Source organism: Eubalaena glacialis, chromosome 8 (assembly GCF_028564815.1).
Source record: "Eubalaena glacialis isolate mEubGla1 chromosome 8, mEubGla1.1.hap2.+ XY, whole genome shotgun sequence".
Lineage (NCBI taxonomy): Eukaryota > Metazoa > Chordata > Mammalia > Artiodactyla > Balaenidae > Eubalaena > Eubalaena glacialis.
In genome coordinates this window covers 51,479,671-51,499,378 of record NC_083723.1, presented here as the reverse complement: position 1 = coordinate 51,499,378, position 19,708 = coordinate 51,479,671, and the positions used below count along the sequence as shown (strand labels likewise).

At 33.5% G+C, this 19,708-nt stretch overlaps 1 protein-coding gene across 7 annotated transcripts in view; it reads right to left on the bottom strand.

The window, feature by feature from the left end:
* The window catches only part of RUNDC3B (RUN domain containing 3B), a 147,425-nt gene that overhangs the window by 83,865 nt on the left and 43,852 nt on the right, over positions 1-19,708 (bottom strand). For 3 of the 7 annotated variants that reach the window (XM_061197672.1, XM_061197673.1, XM_061197677.1), the window contains exon 3: positions 3,274-3,324. The exons of the other annotated variants lie outside the window; for them this stretch is intronic. In XM_061197672.1, the coding sequence (XP_061053655.1) occupies positions 3,274-3,324 (51 nt within the window). The remainder of the gene's footprint in view (positions 1-3,273; positions 3,325-19,708) is intronic. 7 annotated transcript variants of the gene reach the window in all.

Genomic DNA, 19,708 nt, shown 5'->3' with positions numbered 1-19,708 from the left:
AAAGCCCCCTTTTGGAGGAGAGGAAACAAAGATATAGAGAAACTAAATATCTAGGCTTAGGTTAAACAGAGAAGGAATGGGCGCTAAATCCTTAGGATTCCTGCTATGTGTAGGATATGCTGTCTACAAGACTTTCACCCAAGAGATAATGACAAGATTTCCTAGCTAACAAACTGAGAAACTAAACAGTTAACAAAATGACATGTTGCCATGACTTGCAGGGCCTTAAGTATACCAGTAGTATCTTCACAACACTGCTACCTACTCAACAAACTAGATGAGAGGATGACTTGGCTTGATTCTGCCTTCCTTTCTCTTTCGTGTGCATCATTTCCAAAATGAAGTTTTTAAATCAAGACCCTGAATTTTTCACATTCAGAAGGATGTGGGTTAAGAGAAGGTGGAGTCCCTTGTTAGAACCTCCAAATGAACTCTCATGTAAATTGTTCATGTATCCTAGGGTTTTATTTAAATAATTAAATAATTTCTGCATCTATGAAAAAGGTTGAAGTTAATTAAAAATAACAAAAGTGTTCAACTGGTTATTTGAGATATTATTACTTGAACATCACTTTTACTTAAACACAGATTAACTGCTAGCAAAAGATGTACTTGGGCTATTAGTCTGTAACCAATATTCAACAGGAAAATTAAAAAACAAAGCTACAGGCTGATCATGCCTTTAAAAATAATTATTGAGGTAATAAATAATCACTCCAAAGATATTCTCATTTCTTTTAAAAAGAACCACAAAAGCAAATCACATAGCAAGAAACTGACTAGCCTACATTTTGAAGAAATTTTATTCAGGAGAAGAATTATGCTGTCACTAACAATTCTCTTTTTAACGTTGCTGACAAGTGTAAGTGTATAAAGTGCTTTCAATTTTACATGTTTTTAGTAGTTGACTTTTTACCAAAGACAAAGTTAAACAAGCTTTTCAAAACTTATTCCCAACCCATCAATCCAACTCTAATTCATTTTAGGCACAGAAATAAATGGTGAAAGTTTGCTAGACTAAAAGGAGATCTGCTACTAACTAGCTATGTGATGTCTTTCCCACTAAACTGCCTCATTTTCAGCAACTTAAAATGGCCTGTGATCTCTAAGATCCAATGTTATTCTAAAATTACTCTTCTATATTATTAACTTAGACACCTAACTTAATATTACTTTAGATACCTACCTTAATATTATTTAAGGTATCTAACTTAAATAATATAGTCACATCATGCAATATACCCGTGTTTTGCTTTTATCTTATTTTATGGCAAGATGAGACCTTCTAAAAACAAGAACTAAACTTTCCAAAGTGGTTCTCTATTTAGTAGTGGCTAATGACACATCATCTTTTGATAATATAAAATATAAATGAATCTGTTAAGTGACTTCCTTTCTCCACCCTTTGTATTAGTACTTCGCTATGTAAAGAGCCAGTGTAAGACTGGTCTCACAAGCTGAAGTTTTGTTAGTGCTACAATATATCACCTAGATGATAACAACAAAGACTATTACCTTGGAGCTGCTATTCATCTAGACAAGCAATAAAAGACAGTCCCATTTTAATTTTAATAAGGTACTCTGATATTGCAAAAGTTTCAGATACTTGAAACTGGTTACTTATGGATTTATTGTTGCCAATATATTAATATTTCAGTCTTTAACTTTTCACTGTAAATTTTATAGCAGCAATCCTAAATTTCTTACTGCTAATTTATGAAAATTAGTTTAATATTTTCTACTATGTTTTTACTGAATAGAGAAAATTCCCATTTCAACAAAAGGTCAGAATCTTTTCCTTTTAAAAAAGTACTACTATTAGTTGAAGCTTATACTTATTAGATCACCCAGCTTTGAAAGTAAAATTATGACCTTGATTAATTTTCCAGATAAAGTCTCATGTTAATGTTTTTAAAAAAAGAACAAATTTAAACACTTAAAATAAAAACTTTAATTACACTTTCAGCTGATCTGAAGAAGTCTGAGTCTAGATTAGATACTCAACTGTACTTATACTGCTAGCTCTGTATGTTACAAGATGCCTCAAGTAAATCATTTAGCAACTATGAATCACAGTCACTAATCTATAAAATGTAATTACTACCCTTTGGTACTGACAATTAATGTCTTGTTCACTGATAAGGAATTCATCACAAACATCTCAAGTATGTATCTACACCATAAAAATTAAGTCAATTCTTAATCTTCCAAAACAAAAAAAAATTAAGATAACCAGGTTCACCAAAAATCTGAAAACTGAATTTTACTTAATAGGCTTTTTTATCCCAGTAATTTTACCATCTTTCTAAGCAGAGTACAAAGGTTTTGTTTTTTTCTTCCACCAGCATTTTTTAACATAAAGCTTAGAATACCAGTAGACTGAATTGGAGTACCGAGGGCTGACGTCCACACAGAGAGCCACGCATAAATGTGTAGCCCTGAAGAAATCAAGCATAATGTGTTTCAGTAGTGATTAAGGTTATTCATAGGGGACATTAAATTGTTTAAAGTGATTGTTTGTGGGGATCAGGATTGAGAAAATGAGAAGACATTTGTTTTCTACTTTCTACCTTTCTTATTATAAGTAATCTTTAAAAATAATAACTATGTATTACTTTTCTAAGTGAAAAATATAATAAAAGGCTAGGTCATTAGCACAGAGGCCTAGCAGTGCTTTGCATACAACAGGAACTCAATAAAAAAGTTTTGAATAAGTGAATAAAGGCATATATTCTACCTGGAAGAAAGGAAACTAAGGAATATATTCCCACTAGCGGTTCAAGAACAGTGAAGCAGTTACTGTTGACAGCGGCCATGTATGTTTTACTGAGTAACTATGGAAATTCACACAGCTTCCCTGAGACCCAGTTTGCATGTAATACAAATATTACTACACAGCACTTACAAAACTGAGAAAATAACCAATAAGTCTTATATTATCATTATAATAAAATATAAATAACACAGAGATGCATGATTAATAAAATTGTGCTTAAAACCATGAAACTTAATAGAAATATAGAGGGGTCATGTAGGAGAAGAAGGAGAGGAAATGGATTATTATATTGTGTGGATTCACAAAAAGCTTTTAATTTAAAAATTAGCATAAAGCATAGTTCTGCCCTCTGGATTAACAAAAACAAAAATAGAAAGCTTTGCAAAACCCATGCAATGTACTAAGAAAGATCACTTAACTGATACAGCCCTCCCCAGTAAGTCAATTCCATGCTCCCGTGCAGCTCAGTGGCGGGAGGCATCACCAGCATAGAGTACCTTGAAGAGGTATTTGGAGATGAGCCAGCCATCGGCAACTTTGGGAAATCTCTTTAAAAAAAATAAACAACAACAACAACACACAGATATTTAAGAAACCTGACATCAAGTTTACAATAGCAAACTGAATGGCCCCAATAAGATGGCTACACATAATCTTGATGCAGTAAACACCACTTTTACCTAATAAATAAAATGAACTCAATTAAGATGAATTGAGCTCATGCTCTACTCAGCACGGAAGTCAAGCTGGTCCCTTGTAGCCTATTCCGTTGGAGAGGCTAGGATGTCTTTAAGTCACAGAAATAAATGAGAAGCTATTTCTCCCTGTCTACTTTCACCTCCATTATTCTTACCCAAACATAAAGAAGCCTAACTGAATTTGCTAGCTTTGCACCTCAGAATTCATATAATTGGTTAGAAAAATTACTCACTTATTGAACTATATGGCTTAGAAAGGTTTCAACTTTAAAAATAAATATACCTTTTTTACTGTTAACTTTTCTAAAAGTTATAAAATTCATTTTGAAGAGCAGTTCTTTCTTTTTTTGGTCTAAGCAGAGTTAAAGTTTGTATGGTTTTTTTTTTTTTCAGAATTATGAGAACAGCACTTAAATATCTAGTAAAATGTTCCTCAGTTTAACCAATGTTGACTAAATGCCTACTTCATGCAAAATACTGTTTTTCCTACAGCTTCCAATTATTGTTTAACAATCACCATCTGGAAAAGTACTATAAATTCTTGCCTATGTTGTTTGGCAATTCCTATACAGGAAAACTCCAAAGCCAAATTTCTGAAGTCATATTCCCAACAGATGATATCTTTTTGTTTCATAAGCAAACACCGAAATCTCCAATAGGACATGGTTCCACACCTTTCCAAATACTTAGACCTTTTATGAAACTAAACAAAAACCAACCAACCAAACACAGTCAGTAGTGTTAAAAAAATGAAAGGAAGGAGATATATATAGTTGTGCTATTGGTCACTTCTATGTCTCTACTATTCACCTCTATCCTCCTATGTCCATTTGTATCACTGTAAATGAATATTAAATTTGGAAACACATATCCAAAAGGATCTATAACCAGAAGGTACCCTAGTTGAAGCCCATGTTAAAACATAATGCTCTTTCTACAACTACAACAAACAAAATGAAAATCTCTCCGCATTAAATGTAAATCAGAACAGAATGCTTTTCATTGAAAATATTAAGAATACCAATTCTTAATGTTTAAACCATATTTACTAGCTCTGCCTTGAAAGTAAAGTTATGTATCTTATTTGTAGTCATTTACGTAATCAAAAAGTTATCAAAGTAAAAACAATTTCCAGGAAAACCGTACTTAAAGTAATTTCACTTCAAAAAATGTATCAAGTAAAATGTATCATGTCCAGATTTATGTCATGGCTTAATCAATCCTTGGTACAAAATGGGAAACAACTACTGAATCTATTATGAAGCTCAATTTATAGTTTAGGGTTTTTTTTAAGCTGTTAATATGTTAGCCTTTATGCCCTGGTTATGCATGTTATTTTGATCCTGGCTATGGGACACCATGTGAAAATTTTAACAATTAAAACATTTTCACTTATTTGTAGGCATTAATTGCTTTAATCATAATTTAATATCTCACTCTAGGTCAGTTATAAGCAACCAGAAGCATCCAGACCAAATGACAATCCACAAGATTCCAAATTATCTGTAGTCAAATTTCAACACCACTCTTGTTTTGTAGATGGGAAAGGAGAGGCCCAGAGAGAGCCTGCCTAGACCCAAGCACACCCCTGTTCCCTGTAGCCTCATACTGATCTACTCCTTTGGCTACAGACAAGATCTGACAGATGGAGAGAATCAGTCAGCTGGCTTTTCTGGTTGGATATGAGTTCTCACTACAGCCTCAGAAATAGGAAAAATAATGGGGCAGTAAACATGCACTGTGAATGAGGTAAATATTTTTCATATAAAATTTAAAGCCTTAGCTTAGTTGCTCCCCAAAATATATATATAAATGAACGACAAAGCTTACATTATTTCAAAGTGGCTCAAGGAGTGCTTGTTAGTAGAAAACGTTCTCATTTGTAGTTGAAATTAAAACTTTTGTTTTAAAGTATACAATATTAAATATTTATAACATAAAATACATATAATATCACATACAAAATATAGGTATATTAATATATAAAATACATAAAATTTATTTACATATTTAAAATATATAATGTTAAGACAGTTGAGACAAGACCAAATAAACTGAAAGTGTTTTGTTCAAGAACAAAATTCATTCAAATGTACCATTATAATTATATAATATATTGTGATATTAGGCGTTAAGTTTCTGAAATTTCAGCCAAAAGAAGAATCTACTCAGAAATAGATATGCGGGGACTTCCCTGGTGGTCCAGTGGGTAAGACTCCACGCTCCCAATACAAGGGGCCTGGGTTCAATCCCTGGTTGGGGAACTAGATCCCACATGCATGCCACAACTAAGAAGTCCACAAGCCACAACTAAAGATCCTGCATGCAAAGATCCCACACACCGCAACTAAGACCCATCACAGCCAAAATAAATAAATAAATAAATAAATAAATAAATAAATATTTTTTAAAAAAGAAATAGATATGCAATAAAAGAATGTTTAATCATACTGAAGATACCATGTTTTCTGACTCAAAAAGTATATACTTTTCAAAAACAAATAAATGAAAGTAAATCAACTTTATAATCTTTATATTAAGGTGGAAAATGGCCATCATACAGAAAAGATTACTGACCACGGCTTTAAACACATGAATCAGTCTTGGTGATAAGACTGAATATAATTCTAATCCATAAATATGATATTTATTCTTCCATTTTTTCATGTTAGCCCTGTTACAACTTCAGCTTTCTAATTATTTTGATTTCTTTGACAACTGAGCTACATTATTATGATTGATAAAATTTGACAACTATGTAGAAGGTGAGCCTTTTGCCTTTGCTGTACTTAGTCTAATTTTCTTTCTCTCTGTGTATAGACTCTGCTAATAAGGCTACAGGTAGATGACTTTATTTTTATGTGATTCAAGATGGATTCCTGAAAAGATCCCTAGATGGACTGATTTGTAAACTGATTGCTATTTATAAGGCAAATAGCAAAACTGATTATAAATGATCAGATAGTAAGTCAGAATTTTCACAAGTTTTCTTTTTAAACTGGCAATACCAGATAGCATATACTCTCTTCTGTCATTGATAATAATAATGTGCAAGTTCTTATTGTTTGACATTTTGAATCTTCAACCATGTATTTATATTAAGAGAAAAATCATTCAGTGAAGCAATATTTACAACTGCAATATCCACTGTAATTAAGCTAACAATGAAACAATATTATCTTCTATGTAGCCATTTTCCATTTTTTAATAGCTTCTGAAATTAAAATTTAATATTATACATGACTTATCTTAAACTTTTTAAAAGTTTACTTTAAAATGCCATTTACAGGTAGATGCTAGGTACATTAGAAAAAGTATTTGGCTATTTGATTCAACAATTTTTAAAAACTGAGCACCAAAATCATGCAAATATTTTACATTTGAAAAGTCATAGTGACTTGAAAGAAAAGGAATGTACGAAGAATAAAAATATTAGATTATACGCATCAACTCATTGAGATTAGAAAATCAGAAAGGTGTAGGAACTGAAATTATGATGCTCTCCAAAGATGAATTAAAGTCCATTATATTGTGCAATATTTTCCATGTTCTATAAAATGAGAAATATTTACTTCCTTTAAATGAGCAACATTTGAGCATTAAAAGTGATCAAAACTGTTGCTGAAATTATGTAACAAAAAATTTTCTCAAGAAAACAACTTTCCATTACTGAAAATAAACAAACTATGATTTGATTATTACAAGTACTGTAAGTTGCTCTATGCTAATTTGCAAAAATCATAAGGTCAAACTGGAAATGTCCCATTATTCTTCTGGCAGAAACTCAAAGGGCTACAAACACAGATAAACAAACATAAACTACCATCAGAGACCATCAATTCCTGCTAAATCCAAGAATTTGGATTACCTGGTAGAATCATAAATTTTTTTAACTTTCTCATATATTAAAAAAAAACACTAAAAATATCCTAGGCAATTTTATCAATAGTAGCTATTATTTAATTAATCTTTTCATAATACTTTCTTTCTATGTATTACTCCCTCTCAGAAGCCAAATCTAAATTGGAATTCTTTAAGTTGAAGGGGTTTTGAAAGTGAAGTTCATGTAAAATAAACTTGAAAAATTCTCCAGGGATAACAAAGTTTAAAACCATTAATAAATCTCTCCTTCTATAAATAAGAAAATATTTAAATTTGGAGGTTAAAATGACTCCTTGAAAATTATGGTTTGGTTACAAAATATAAAAACTGTTTAGTCTATATCTCCTAATAAGTACAAATATTTGAGATACTTTTCTTGCTCTTCACCCAAAAATGCCTACAACAAATACAGTTATTAAGAGTACTATGACAATCACATAGCTCCAAAGAGAAGCAAATAACCAAGTATGTGGGAATAGTCTGTTTTAGAATTTTAGACATTCAAAACCATATAAAGTATTATGAAACTAAGATAAGAAAAATATTTCAGACGTTTCAAAACAGAAATAAACTCTCAAATGAAAAATAAGAGTAAAATAATAAACTACCAATTATAATCACGTAAGAAGACTAGTATCAAGGGAGAAAAAGGTCACTGATCAAAATGGGTTATATAAAAACTAGTTCCACATGATGTAAATAATTAGTTCTTTTCTATTCTAGACTAATTAAAAAAACTCCACAAAGGTCATAATCAAAATATTAGGAAAAAAGATTAATAAACATGAACTTACATTCAATCTCATTTGTAAATAAAAACAAATTAAAATAACAAAATGTTTTATATATTTCATATTAATAGAAGATCAAAAAAAGATATTTTCCCCTTACCAAATTAAAACTTAAAAATATTAATATAATAATATAATGAGGATATGAGAAAAATAACCACATATACTACTGTTGGTACAACCTTTCTGATAGACAATACAGCAACATATATTAAATATAACATAGCACATATATCATAATGTGCATACCCTTTAATTTCAGTAATTACAATTCTAAGAATTCATTAGCTATTATCATTAATATAAAATAATTTTAAAGAAATTAGAAAACTATGTAAAAAATTTTTTCAGTGATATATGACAGTATGTTTATGAAAGGGAAATTTGGTAAAAAACTTTGGTAAGTAAAAAGGATATTAATTATGGTTCATTCATACAATGGAATATTATATATTTGTTTAAAAATGAAATGGAAATATACACAAGGGAATAGAAAACAGATGCTCAAAAACTTGTACATGAATGTTACAACAGTACTAGTTATAAGATAAAAAATGGAAACAATCTAAATGTCCATTAAATGATTAATGGAGGGACATCCCTGGCGGCTCAGTGGTTAAGAATCCACCTGCCAATGCAGGGGACACAGGTTTGATCCCTGGTCCGGGAAGATCCCACAAGCCGTGGAGCAACTGAGCCCGTGCTCAGCCCGCGCGCCTAGAGCCCGTGCTCCACAAGACAAGCCACTGCAATGAGAAGCCCGCGCACCGCAAGGAAGAGTAGCCCCCGCTCACCGCAACTAGGGAAAGCCTGCATGCAGCCACGAAGACCCAATGCTGCCAAAAATAATTAATTAAATAATATTAATAATAAATTAATTAAAATGATTAATGGATACACAAAATGTGGTGTGTCTATATAACGAAATATTAGCCATAAAAAGGAATGAAGTACTGGTACCTGTACATGGACGAACCTTGAAAACATGCTCAATGAAAGAAGCCAAACATAAAAGCCACATATTTTATGATTTCATTTACATGAAATGTCTAGAATAAGTAAATCCATAAGGACCAAAAGTGTATTAGCGGTTTCCAGGAAATGGTGGGGAGGAGAGCAGAGGAAGTGACTGCTTAGTGGATATAGATTTTTTTTTTTTAAAGAAATTTAATTTTATTCTAAGAATTTGAAATAGAGGGATTTAATCAGAACTGGGCTTTATTTTCTTTTCCCTTTTTTTTTTTTTTTTACTTTGGTTGTGCTGGGTCTTCGTTGCGGCGCGCTGGGTCTACGTTGCGGCGTGCAGGTTCTTCATTGCCGTGTGTGGGCTTCTCTGGTTGCGGCGCGCGGGCTCCAGAGCGCGAGGGCTCAGGAGTTGCGGAATGCGGGCTTAGTTGCCCAGCAGCATGTGGGATCTTAGTTCCCCGATCAGGGATGGAACCCACGTCCCCTGAATGGTAAGGCGGTTTCTTAACCTCTGCACCACCAGGGAACTCCCTAGAGTTTCTTTTTAATGTAATGAAAATGTTCTGGAACTGACAGTAGTGATAGTTTCACAACACTGTGAATATACTAAAATCCAATGAATTGTACACTTTAAAGTGGTTAAAATGGTGAACTTTATGTTATGTGAATTTAATTTCAAGTCAAAATACTAATAAAACAAAATGAAAGGGAAAAACATAGTATGGCCAATACTAAGGGCAAAATACAGGTCATAACAAAGAAAATACACATATTGTCTATGTATATACATTCATATTTATATACACAGATAATTTACATGACAGATACACAAAAAGTTGCCAGCTGCAATTATATCTGGTATTTCTGGAAGCTTTTATTAATACTTCCTATGGCTTTATATTTGAACCTCTTGTTATTTTTACATGGAGTAGGGGCAAGAGGGAAGGCAAAAAATGACTGGCAGTCCACGAAGACAAAAAGTATACATATACAGAAAGGGGTTAAATTAAGGAATCGTGCTAGAGCTTTATAATTTTCTTTCTTTCCTTCTTTTTTTAAAAACACAGTAGAACATTAACAAGAATGCAAACAAAGTCAAGTAGTCTACATGGCCAGTATGGGACAAAATCTTAAAATGAAGAAAGAGGTTTTTCAAAAGGCATCAGAAAAACAAGAAATGATAAGGGCTATAAGCTTAGAAGTAAATAAAAGTTTAGGAATATGATTTTAATCAAAAAAGCTACATGAGGAATATGGAAATCTGAGTGACACAAATTTTTTCAGTTACCGTTTTTGTTTTAACCATACTTGCTTTAGAGACTAAAGCTCTCTGTTTTTAGAATCTACATAGTTGTTTATTTACTACCGAACCTTAAATTTACTATATTATATAGAGGTTAATTTTATTTCCTATACAATTTAAGACACTGAACCAAATTTACCATGCTACATACAACCCTGGATGTTTCAAGAATTTTTTGAATATTATGATTTCCTGAGATACAAAATCTGCTGAAGTTTTCCTACATTTCCAAGTATATAATGGACGTACATTCCAAGTACAAAGTGGCCTTGTCCACTGTCTAAAAGCCAAACTTTGGTAACCTTCGGAGCCACTTTCTTATCTACTGTATCATGTTTTTTTGGCCTGAGTAGGTGGGTTTTATTGGGTGAGTTGTGTTCTTATGTTACAACAGAAACAATTCAAGTCTCATTTTGTGTGCACACCAAGAATCAAAAGTTGGAAAACCTTCAAAAATGAACAAAGAAAATTCAAAAGCCAAATGGATAGGTTTATCTTTACCCATTGTTTCTAAAAGTGTTATTACTACACTTCAAAAGCTGGCCTCATGGGGAGGTAACTGTTTATCATTTAAGTCAGGAAGAGCTTTGAGGTTCAAGCCAGTGTTCCTGAACAATGCTTAGGTATCATAACAGTTCAACTGGATTGGAGAAATTCTAAAATGTCAAGTCACAGGCGTTCTACCTTATTTTAAGAGTCTGAATCCAGATACTATCAGAGAAAAAAACAAAAACAAAAAACCCAAAAAAAACCAACCCAGAGTTTAGCACTCTGGGGATCAAGAAGTAGGAATTTCTCAGTTCTGTTTTCCAGCAAATATTCACTATGTGCCTACCATATCCCAGGCACTGTTATAGAAATGTGGGATACATCAAAGAACAAAACAGAAAAAGATCTTTACCCTAACGAAGCTTACATTTTAGCAGAGGTAAAGGAATATAATAAACAATGATCATAATGAGTAAATCTCATATGTTAGAAGCTAAGACTTAAAAAAAAAGTAGGACAGGGGCTTCCCTGGTGACGTAGCAGTTAAGAATCCGCCTGCCAATGCAGGGGACTTGGGTTCGAGCCCTGGCCTGGGAGGATCTCACATGCTGCAGAGCAGCTGGGCCCGTGCGCCACAGCTGCTGAGCCTGCGCTCCAGAGCCCGTGCTCCGCAACAAGAGAAGCCACGACAAAGAGAAGCCCGCAGACCGCAATGAAGAGTAGCCCCTGCTCACCGCAACTAGAGAAAGCCTGCACGCAGCAACAAAGACCCAACACAGCCAAAAATAAAAACAAATAAATTAATTTAAAAAAAAAAGTAGGACAGGGAAAAGAGGTCAGGAGCGCTTGGGGTGAAAGGAGGAAAGGTGAGTTATAATTTAAAATATGCTGCTAAAGCAATTATACTCCAGTAAAGATGTTAAAAAAATAAAATAAAACAAAATACGCTGGAAGGGCTTAGGCTTCAATGAGCAGTTTTGAAACAGATGGGGAGTTAACCATTTGGCTATCTAGGAGAAGTGCAGTGGTGCTCTATGACAGCAATGTGTCTGGTATAGTTAAGAAAAAGGAAGAGATCCATGAGGCTAGAGCACACCAATTTAAAAACAAAAAAAGGATGCTCTGTACATAAGTATAATGGGGAAACAATGTTTAGAATCAAGACAAAAATCTAAACTGAATGTGAGTCAGCAAGCCCAATGTTAATAAGCATAATTAGCAGATTAATTCATAGGAAATTTGATATATTCAATAGTACCTCATTATATTTGGTCATTTTTTCTTCAATTAGTAGTGTATTGCTAATTGATGGGCTTTAGTCCTCTACGATACTCAGAAGATTTTTCATTTTAATCAGTTATTTTCCATATAACCTTTATAAAATTCACTACTGTATCCCATCCCCACACCACCTAGCTGAAGTTTATAAGATTGTTTCTTTTTTTTTTTCAAGATTTTTTCTGACTTATTTTTCTTAAACTGTCTGGTCTGCAATATACTACTATAATCAAAGTCACAGATGACATTTTAAGAAATGAAATTTTTGTATTTTTAGAAATTTGCTATATTTTATAAACATTTTAATGACTGTTAACTCTATGTGTAAATGACTGTTGAGATATTTTATACCACAACTTGTCCATTTTTGAGTTTCTTACCTTGACTAGTTTTTTGGTGGACTGGAATATTTCAAATGTTCTTTCTTCCAGAAAAGTGATATCCTTCTTGATATTTACATATATCTTGTGCTTAACATTGTTAAGGGAGATTAGAGTAATTTAATCAACAAAGAATTCAGTATGTTTGGGCAAGATTTATTTTTTTATTTTTTATTTTTTTACAAGAAGCAGACTTTATTTCATAGCATTTACCAAAGTAGCATCCAGAGATGATGAATAGACATAAATATAACATTTTCCTAGCATCCAGAGATGGTGAATGGACATAAATATAACATTTTCCTTGAAAATAAGTTTAACAAATTTTTAAAAAGAATGATTAACGAGTTTTTTTTTAAATTGAAGTATAGTTGATTTACAATGTTGTGTTAATTTCTGCTGTACAGCAAAGTGATTCAGTTATACATACATACATTCTTTTTTTTAATATTCTTTTCTATCATGGTTTATCATAGGATATTGAATACAGTTCCCTGTGCTATGCAGTAGGACCTTGTTGTGTATCCACTGTGTATATAAAAGCTTACATCTGCTAACCCCAACCTCCCACTCCATTCCTCCCCAATCCCCCTCCCCCTTGGCAACCACAAGTCTGTTCTCTATGTCTGTGAGTCTGTTTCTGATTCATAGATAAGTTCATTTGTGTCATAGTTTAAATTCCACACATAAATGATATCATATGGTATTTGTCTTTCTCTTTCTGACTTCATTTAGTATGGTAATCTCTAGCTGCATCCATGTTGCTGCAAATGCCATTATGTCGTTCTTTTTTTTTTAATTTATTTTTATTTTTTATTTTTTTTAATCTCCCATAAAAAATGAAATTTTAATTTTTATTTGAGGCACTTTTATGCCCCTTTCTTGTGTGGAGCCTTCCCTGACCCATCCAAGCAGAAAGGATTATTCATCTTTTTGTGCTACATCACGCTCATTAACACTTCTACTATGACTCAACGACACTAATATACATCATTATTTGTTAATGTATCCTCCCTTTGCCCTCCAAAACTGAGTTTCATGTGAAAGCATGCCTGATTAATCTTCGTATCCCATTCCCTAGCACAGGGCCTAGATGGACTGCTAAATAAGAGAATGAATGGGATAAAGAGAATAGGGTGTGTATGTGTGGAAAAGATTAGGGGAAAAGGGAAAAAAGAGGAAGGCATTCGTACAATGTCAAATTTAAAGCATCTGCTCCAGAAAAAGTATAGGGAACTCACACTATGACTCATTTCCAAAGCAGAGGAAAAGTGAGTTACATTTAGCCAAGAAACACGTGAAGGGCTGATGGTAAAGGGATTTTCCTTGGGGTTTCCTTCTACTGTGCTCTATGAAAAACTACTCAACTTCCTAAAGTAACTCGGGATCAAGGAGTGGTAATTTTAAGTATTACAATGAAAGAGTGGGATCCTCGCCATTTTAAAATGTTTTAATGGAAAGCGATAAAATTTGAGGGAGTTATAAATATATATTTTAACCTACAGTAAATTTACTGTTGGTATACAGTTCTATGATTTTTTTTTAAATGCAGTCATGTGACCATGTCCGTAAGATACATACCAGTTCCACCACCCAAAAAAACTCCTTCATGCTGACACTATATAATCAACACCCCCAAATTCTAACCCCTGATAACCACTGAACCTCTTCTCCGACACAATAGTTCAGCTTCTTCTAGAATGTCATATAAATGGAAGCATACAGTATCTAACCTTAAGAGTTTCACTTCTCTCACTTAGCATAATACATTTGAGATTCAAGCACGTTGTTGTGTGTAGAAAGAAGTTTTTTCCTTTTATTGCTCAGTTTGTCCATTGTGTGGATATATAACAGTTGGTTTATCTAGTCATCACATAAAGGACATTTGGGCTGTTTCCAGTTTTTAGTGATTATGAATAAGGCTGCTATGAACAGGTCTTTGTGTAAAGATAAGTTTCCATTTCTCTTGAGTAAAGGAGTGAGATTTCTGGGAAACTATTCTGCATTCCCACCAGTAACACATGAGAGTTCCAATTTCTCCACATCCCCACTAGAACTTGGTATAGGTGCGCAGTAGTGCCTGATGGTGGTTTTAATTGCACTTCCCAAGTCCCTAATGATATTGAGCTCCTTTTCATGTGTTTCCTTGCCATCGTGTATTTTCATGGGTGAAGTATCTGTTCAGATCTTTTGCCCATTTTTATTTTTATTTTTTTAATATTTATTTATTTATTTATTTGGCTGTGCTGGTCTTAGTTGCGGCACACGGGATCTTCATTGCTGCGTGCAGGATCCTCGTTGCGGCATGCTAACTCTTAGTTGTGTCATATGGGATCTAGTTCCCTGACCAGGGATTGAACCCAGGCCCCCTGCATTGGGAGCTCGGAGTCTTAACCACCAGGGAAGTCCCCTTTTGCCCATTTTTAAATTGGGTTAGTTCTTTTCATATTACGTGTTTATAGTTCTTGGGATATCCTGGACACAAGCCCTTTGTCAAATATGTGATTCGCAACTATTTTCTCCCAGCCTATGGCTTGTCTTACTCTCTTAACAATGTCTTCTGGAGGACAAAAGTTATTAATTTTGATGAGGTCAACACTTCGTTATTTTTTGCTTATATGGATCATGCTTCTATTGTTTTATCTAAAATCTGTTTGCCTAATTGAATGTAACAAAGATGTTTTATATTCTTAAGGTTTTTATACTTTTACATTTAGTCTATGATCCATTTTGAATTAATTCTTGTATGTGGTGTGAGGTATGACTCATAGTTCATTTTTTGCATACAGTAATCCCATTGTTCCAGCACCATTTGTTGAAAAAGATTATCAATTCACCAGTGAATTGTCTTTTCATCTTAGCCAAAACCAATCAAGCATATTTGTGTGCCTCTACTTCTGGACTCTGTTCCATTCCACTGATCTATATGTAAAAGCTTTCACCAATAACACACTCTTTTAATCACTGTATCCTGACAGTCTTGAAATCAGAGAGCTTGAGTGTCCAACTTTGTTCTTCCCTTGTGAAATTGTTTTGCCTTTTCTACTTACTTTGTTTAGCCATTTATAGAATCTGCTTGATATCTACAAAAAAACCTGCTAAGATTATGAAAGTGCATTGAATCTATCGATCAATACAGACAGAACTGACATCTTAACAATGCTGAGTTTTAGAGGAATTATCTCATCTAAAATGTCAATAGTACTAAGGTTGAGAAACCCTGCTGTAGACATCTGTAGATGCCTGCTACTGAATGTTTGTGTCTAACTGAATGTTTGTGTCTCCCCAATATTGAAACCTAATCCCCAATATGATGGTATTTGGAAGTGGGGCCTTGAGGAGGTTATCACATCATAAGCCCTCACGAATGGGATTAGGGCCTTATAAAAGAGACCAAGAAAGAGCCCTCACTCCTTCCACCATGTGAAGACACAGCAACTTTCTGTTGTTTATAAGCCATCCAGTCTATGGTATTCTGTTAAAGTAATCCAAATGCACTAAGACCATTTAAGGAAGTTCTCTTCTCATACCTAGTTTACGGAGTAGTTTTACCATGAATTAATGTTTTTAGTCTGTTAATAAAATGAAATACATGAATTGATTTTCAAATACTGAAATGTCCTTGCATTCCAGGGCTTGATTTGTTAATATTTAATTGAGGATTCCAGTATCTATTTCCATGAGGGGTAGTGATATATAGTTTCCTTTCCTTGTAATATTTTGTCTACTTTTGCATCAGGCTAATGCTGACCTCATAAGATGAAGTGGGAAATATTCTCTCCCTTCCTATTTTCTGGTAAAGATTGAGTGGGATTATTATTATTTCTTTAAGTTGTTGGTCACAATCAACAGTAAAACCATGTAGGCCTGGAGTTTCATTTGTTGGAAGGTTTTCAACTACCTATTCAATCTCTTTAATAGATATAGGACTAGTCAACTTATCTATTTCTTTGTAACTCTTGTTAGGATTTGTCTTTGAAGAAATTGGTCCATTTCATCCAAGTCAAATTTATGTTAAGAGCTGTTCATAGAATTTACTTATCCTTTGAATATAGGGTCTATAATGATATGTCCACTTTCCTTCCTGATACTGATAATTTGCATCTTCTCTTTTTCTTGGTCACTCTAACTAGAGGTTTATGAATTTTATTGATGTTTTAAAAAAAAAAACAGCCTTTCACGTGATTGGTTTTATCTATTGTTTTTAATTTTATCAATTTCTGCTTTTATCTTTATTGTTTTATTCTTTCCACTTGCTTTGGGTTTAATTTTCTCATTGTTCTAGTTTCTTAAGGTGGAATCTTAGATTATTAACTTTAAACCTTTCTTCTTTTCTAATATAAGCTTTTAATGACTTAAATATCCCTCTAAGCACTGCTTTAACTGCACTGCATAAACTTTGATATGATGCATTTCATTTTTCATTCAGTTCAAAATACTTGCTAATTTTCCTTGAGACTTCCTCTTTGACCCATGAGTTACTTACAATTTTTTTTAATTCCCAAATATTTGGTGATTTTTCAGATCTTTCTGTTCTTAATTTCTAGTTTAAGTCTGTTACAGTCAGAGAACATATTTTGAATGATTTTAATTCTTTTAAATGTTTTAAGGTTTGTGTTATGGCTCAGAATAAGATCTTTTTGAATGTCTCATTTGCCCTTGAAAAGAACATACAACCTGCTGTTACTGGGTGGAGTGTTTTATTAATGTCAATTAAGTCAGTTGGTTAATAATGCTGTTCAGATCTTTTATATTATTGATACCCTGTCTACTTGACCTACTGATTATTATGAGAAGAGTGCTGTAGTTGATAAGTACAACTGTGGATTTTTCTGTCTTTAATCTCCAGTCAGTTCTACCAGCTTTTGCTTTTTGAAGCTCTGTTTTATAAAAATATCTTTTTATATCTTTTACTTTTAAACTATCTGTATCACTATATTAAAGGTTTTTTAAAAAATTAACATCTTTTTTTATCCAAACAATCTCTTTTAATTGGTGTGTCTAGATGATTTATATTCAATGTAATTAATAATACAACTGGATTTAGGTCTACCATTTCATTGTTTTCCATTTATCCTTTTTTCCCCCTGCCTTCTTTGGATAATTTTAATATTTTCAGCATTCCATTTTAATTTATCTATTGGATTTTTGCTGGATCTCTTAGCTGTTCTATAGTCATTGCTTTAGGGATTACAATGTAAAACCTAACCTTTGAGACTTTTGGGACAACATTAAATGCACCAACATTTGCATTATAGGGGTCCCAAAAGGAGAAGAGAAAGAGAATGGGCCTGAGAAAATATTTGAAGAGATTATAGCCAAAAACTTGCATAACGTGAGAAAGGAAACACTCAGGTCCAGGAAGTGCAGAGAGTCCCATACAGGATAAACCCAAGGAGGAACACGCCAGGACACATATTAATGAAACTGACAAAAATTAAACACAAAGAAAAATATTAAAAGCAACATGGGAAAAGCAACAAATAACATACAAGGGAATCCCCATAAAGTTAACAGCTTATTTTTCAGCAGAAACTCTGCAGGCCAGAAGGAAGTGGCACGATATATTTAAAGTGATGAAAGCGAAAAACCTACAACCAAGAATACTCTACCCAGCAAGGCTCTCATTCAGATTCGATAGAGAAATCAAAAGCTTTCTAGACAAGCAAAAGCTAAGAGAATTCAGCACCACCAAACCAGCTTTAGAATAAATGCTAAAGGAACTTCTGTAGGCAGGAAAAAAAAAAAAGAGGTCACAACTAGAAACAAGAAAATCACAAATGTGAAAGCTCACCAGTAAAGGCAGCCATACAGTAAAAGTAGGAAATTATCCACACACAAATATGATATCAAAACCAACAACCATGATAAGAGGAGAGTACAAATGCAGTAAATGGGAAATGCATTTGAAATTAAGGGACCAGCAACTTAAAACAACCTTGTATATATAGAGACTGCTACATCAAAACCTCACAGGAACTGCAAACCAAAAAACTACAATAGATACTTACACAAAAAAGAAAAACCCACCCAAACACAACACTAAAGACCGTCATCAAATCACAAGAGGACAAAAAGAGGAACAGAAGAAAAAAGACCTACAAAAACAAATCCAAAACAATTAAGAAAATGGCAATAGCAACATACCTATCAATAATTACCTTAAATGTAAATGGATTAAATGCCTCAACCAAAATACACAGACTGGCTGAATGGATATAAAAACAAGACCCGTATATATGCTGTCTCAAGCCACCCACTTCATATCTAGAGACACATACAGACTGAAAGTGAGGGGATGGAAAAAGGTATTCCATGTTAATGGAAATCACAAGAAAGATGGAGTAGCAATACTCGTATCAGACAAAATAGACTTTAAAATATTAAAATAAAGGTGTTACAAGAGACAAGGAAGGACGCTATATAATGGTGATGGGATCAATCCAAGAAGAAGTTATAACAATTGTAAATATATATGCAACCAACATAGGAGCACCTCAATATATAAGGCAAATGCTAACAGCCACAAAAGGGGAAATCACCAGTAACACAACAATAGTGGGGGACTTTAACAACCCACTTATACCAATGGACAGATCATCCAGACAGAAAATCAATACAGAAACATACGCCTTAAATGACACATTACACCAATGGACTTAACTGATATTTATAGAACGTTCCATCCAAAAGCAGAATACGCTTTCTTCTCAAGTGCACATGGAACATTCTCCAGGATAGATCACATCTTGGGTCACAAATCAAGGCTTGGTAAATTTAAGAAAATTGAAATCATATCAAACATCTTTTCCGACCACAATGCTGTGAAATTAGAAATCAATTACAAGAAAAAAACTGTAAAAAACACAAACACATGGAGGCTAAACAGTATGTTACTAAACAACCAATGGATCACTGAAGAAATCAAAGAGGAAATTAAAAAATACCTAGAGAGGGCTCCTCTGGTGGTGCAGTGGTTAAGAATCCACCTACCAATGAAGAGGACATGGGTTTGAGCCCTGGTCCAGGAAGATACCACATGCTGTGGAGCAACTAAGCCCATGCGCCACAACTACTGAGCCTGTGCTCTAGAGCCCGCGAGCCACAACTACTGAAGCCTGCGTGCCTAGAGCCCGCGCTCCGCA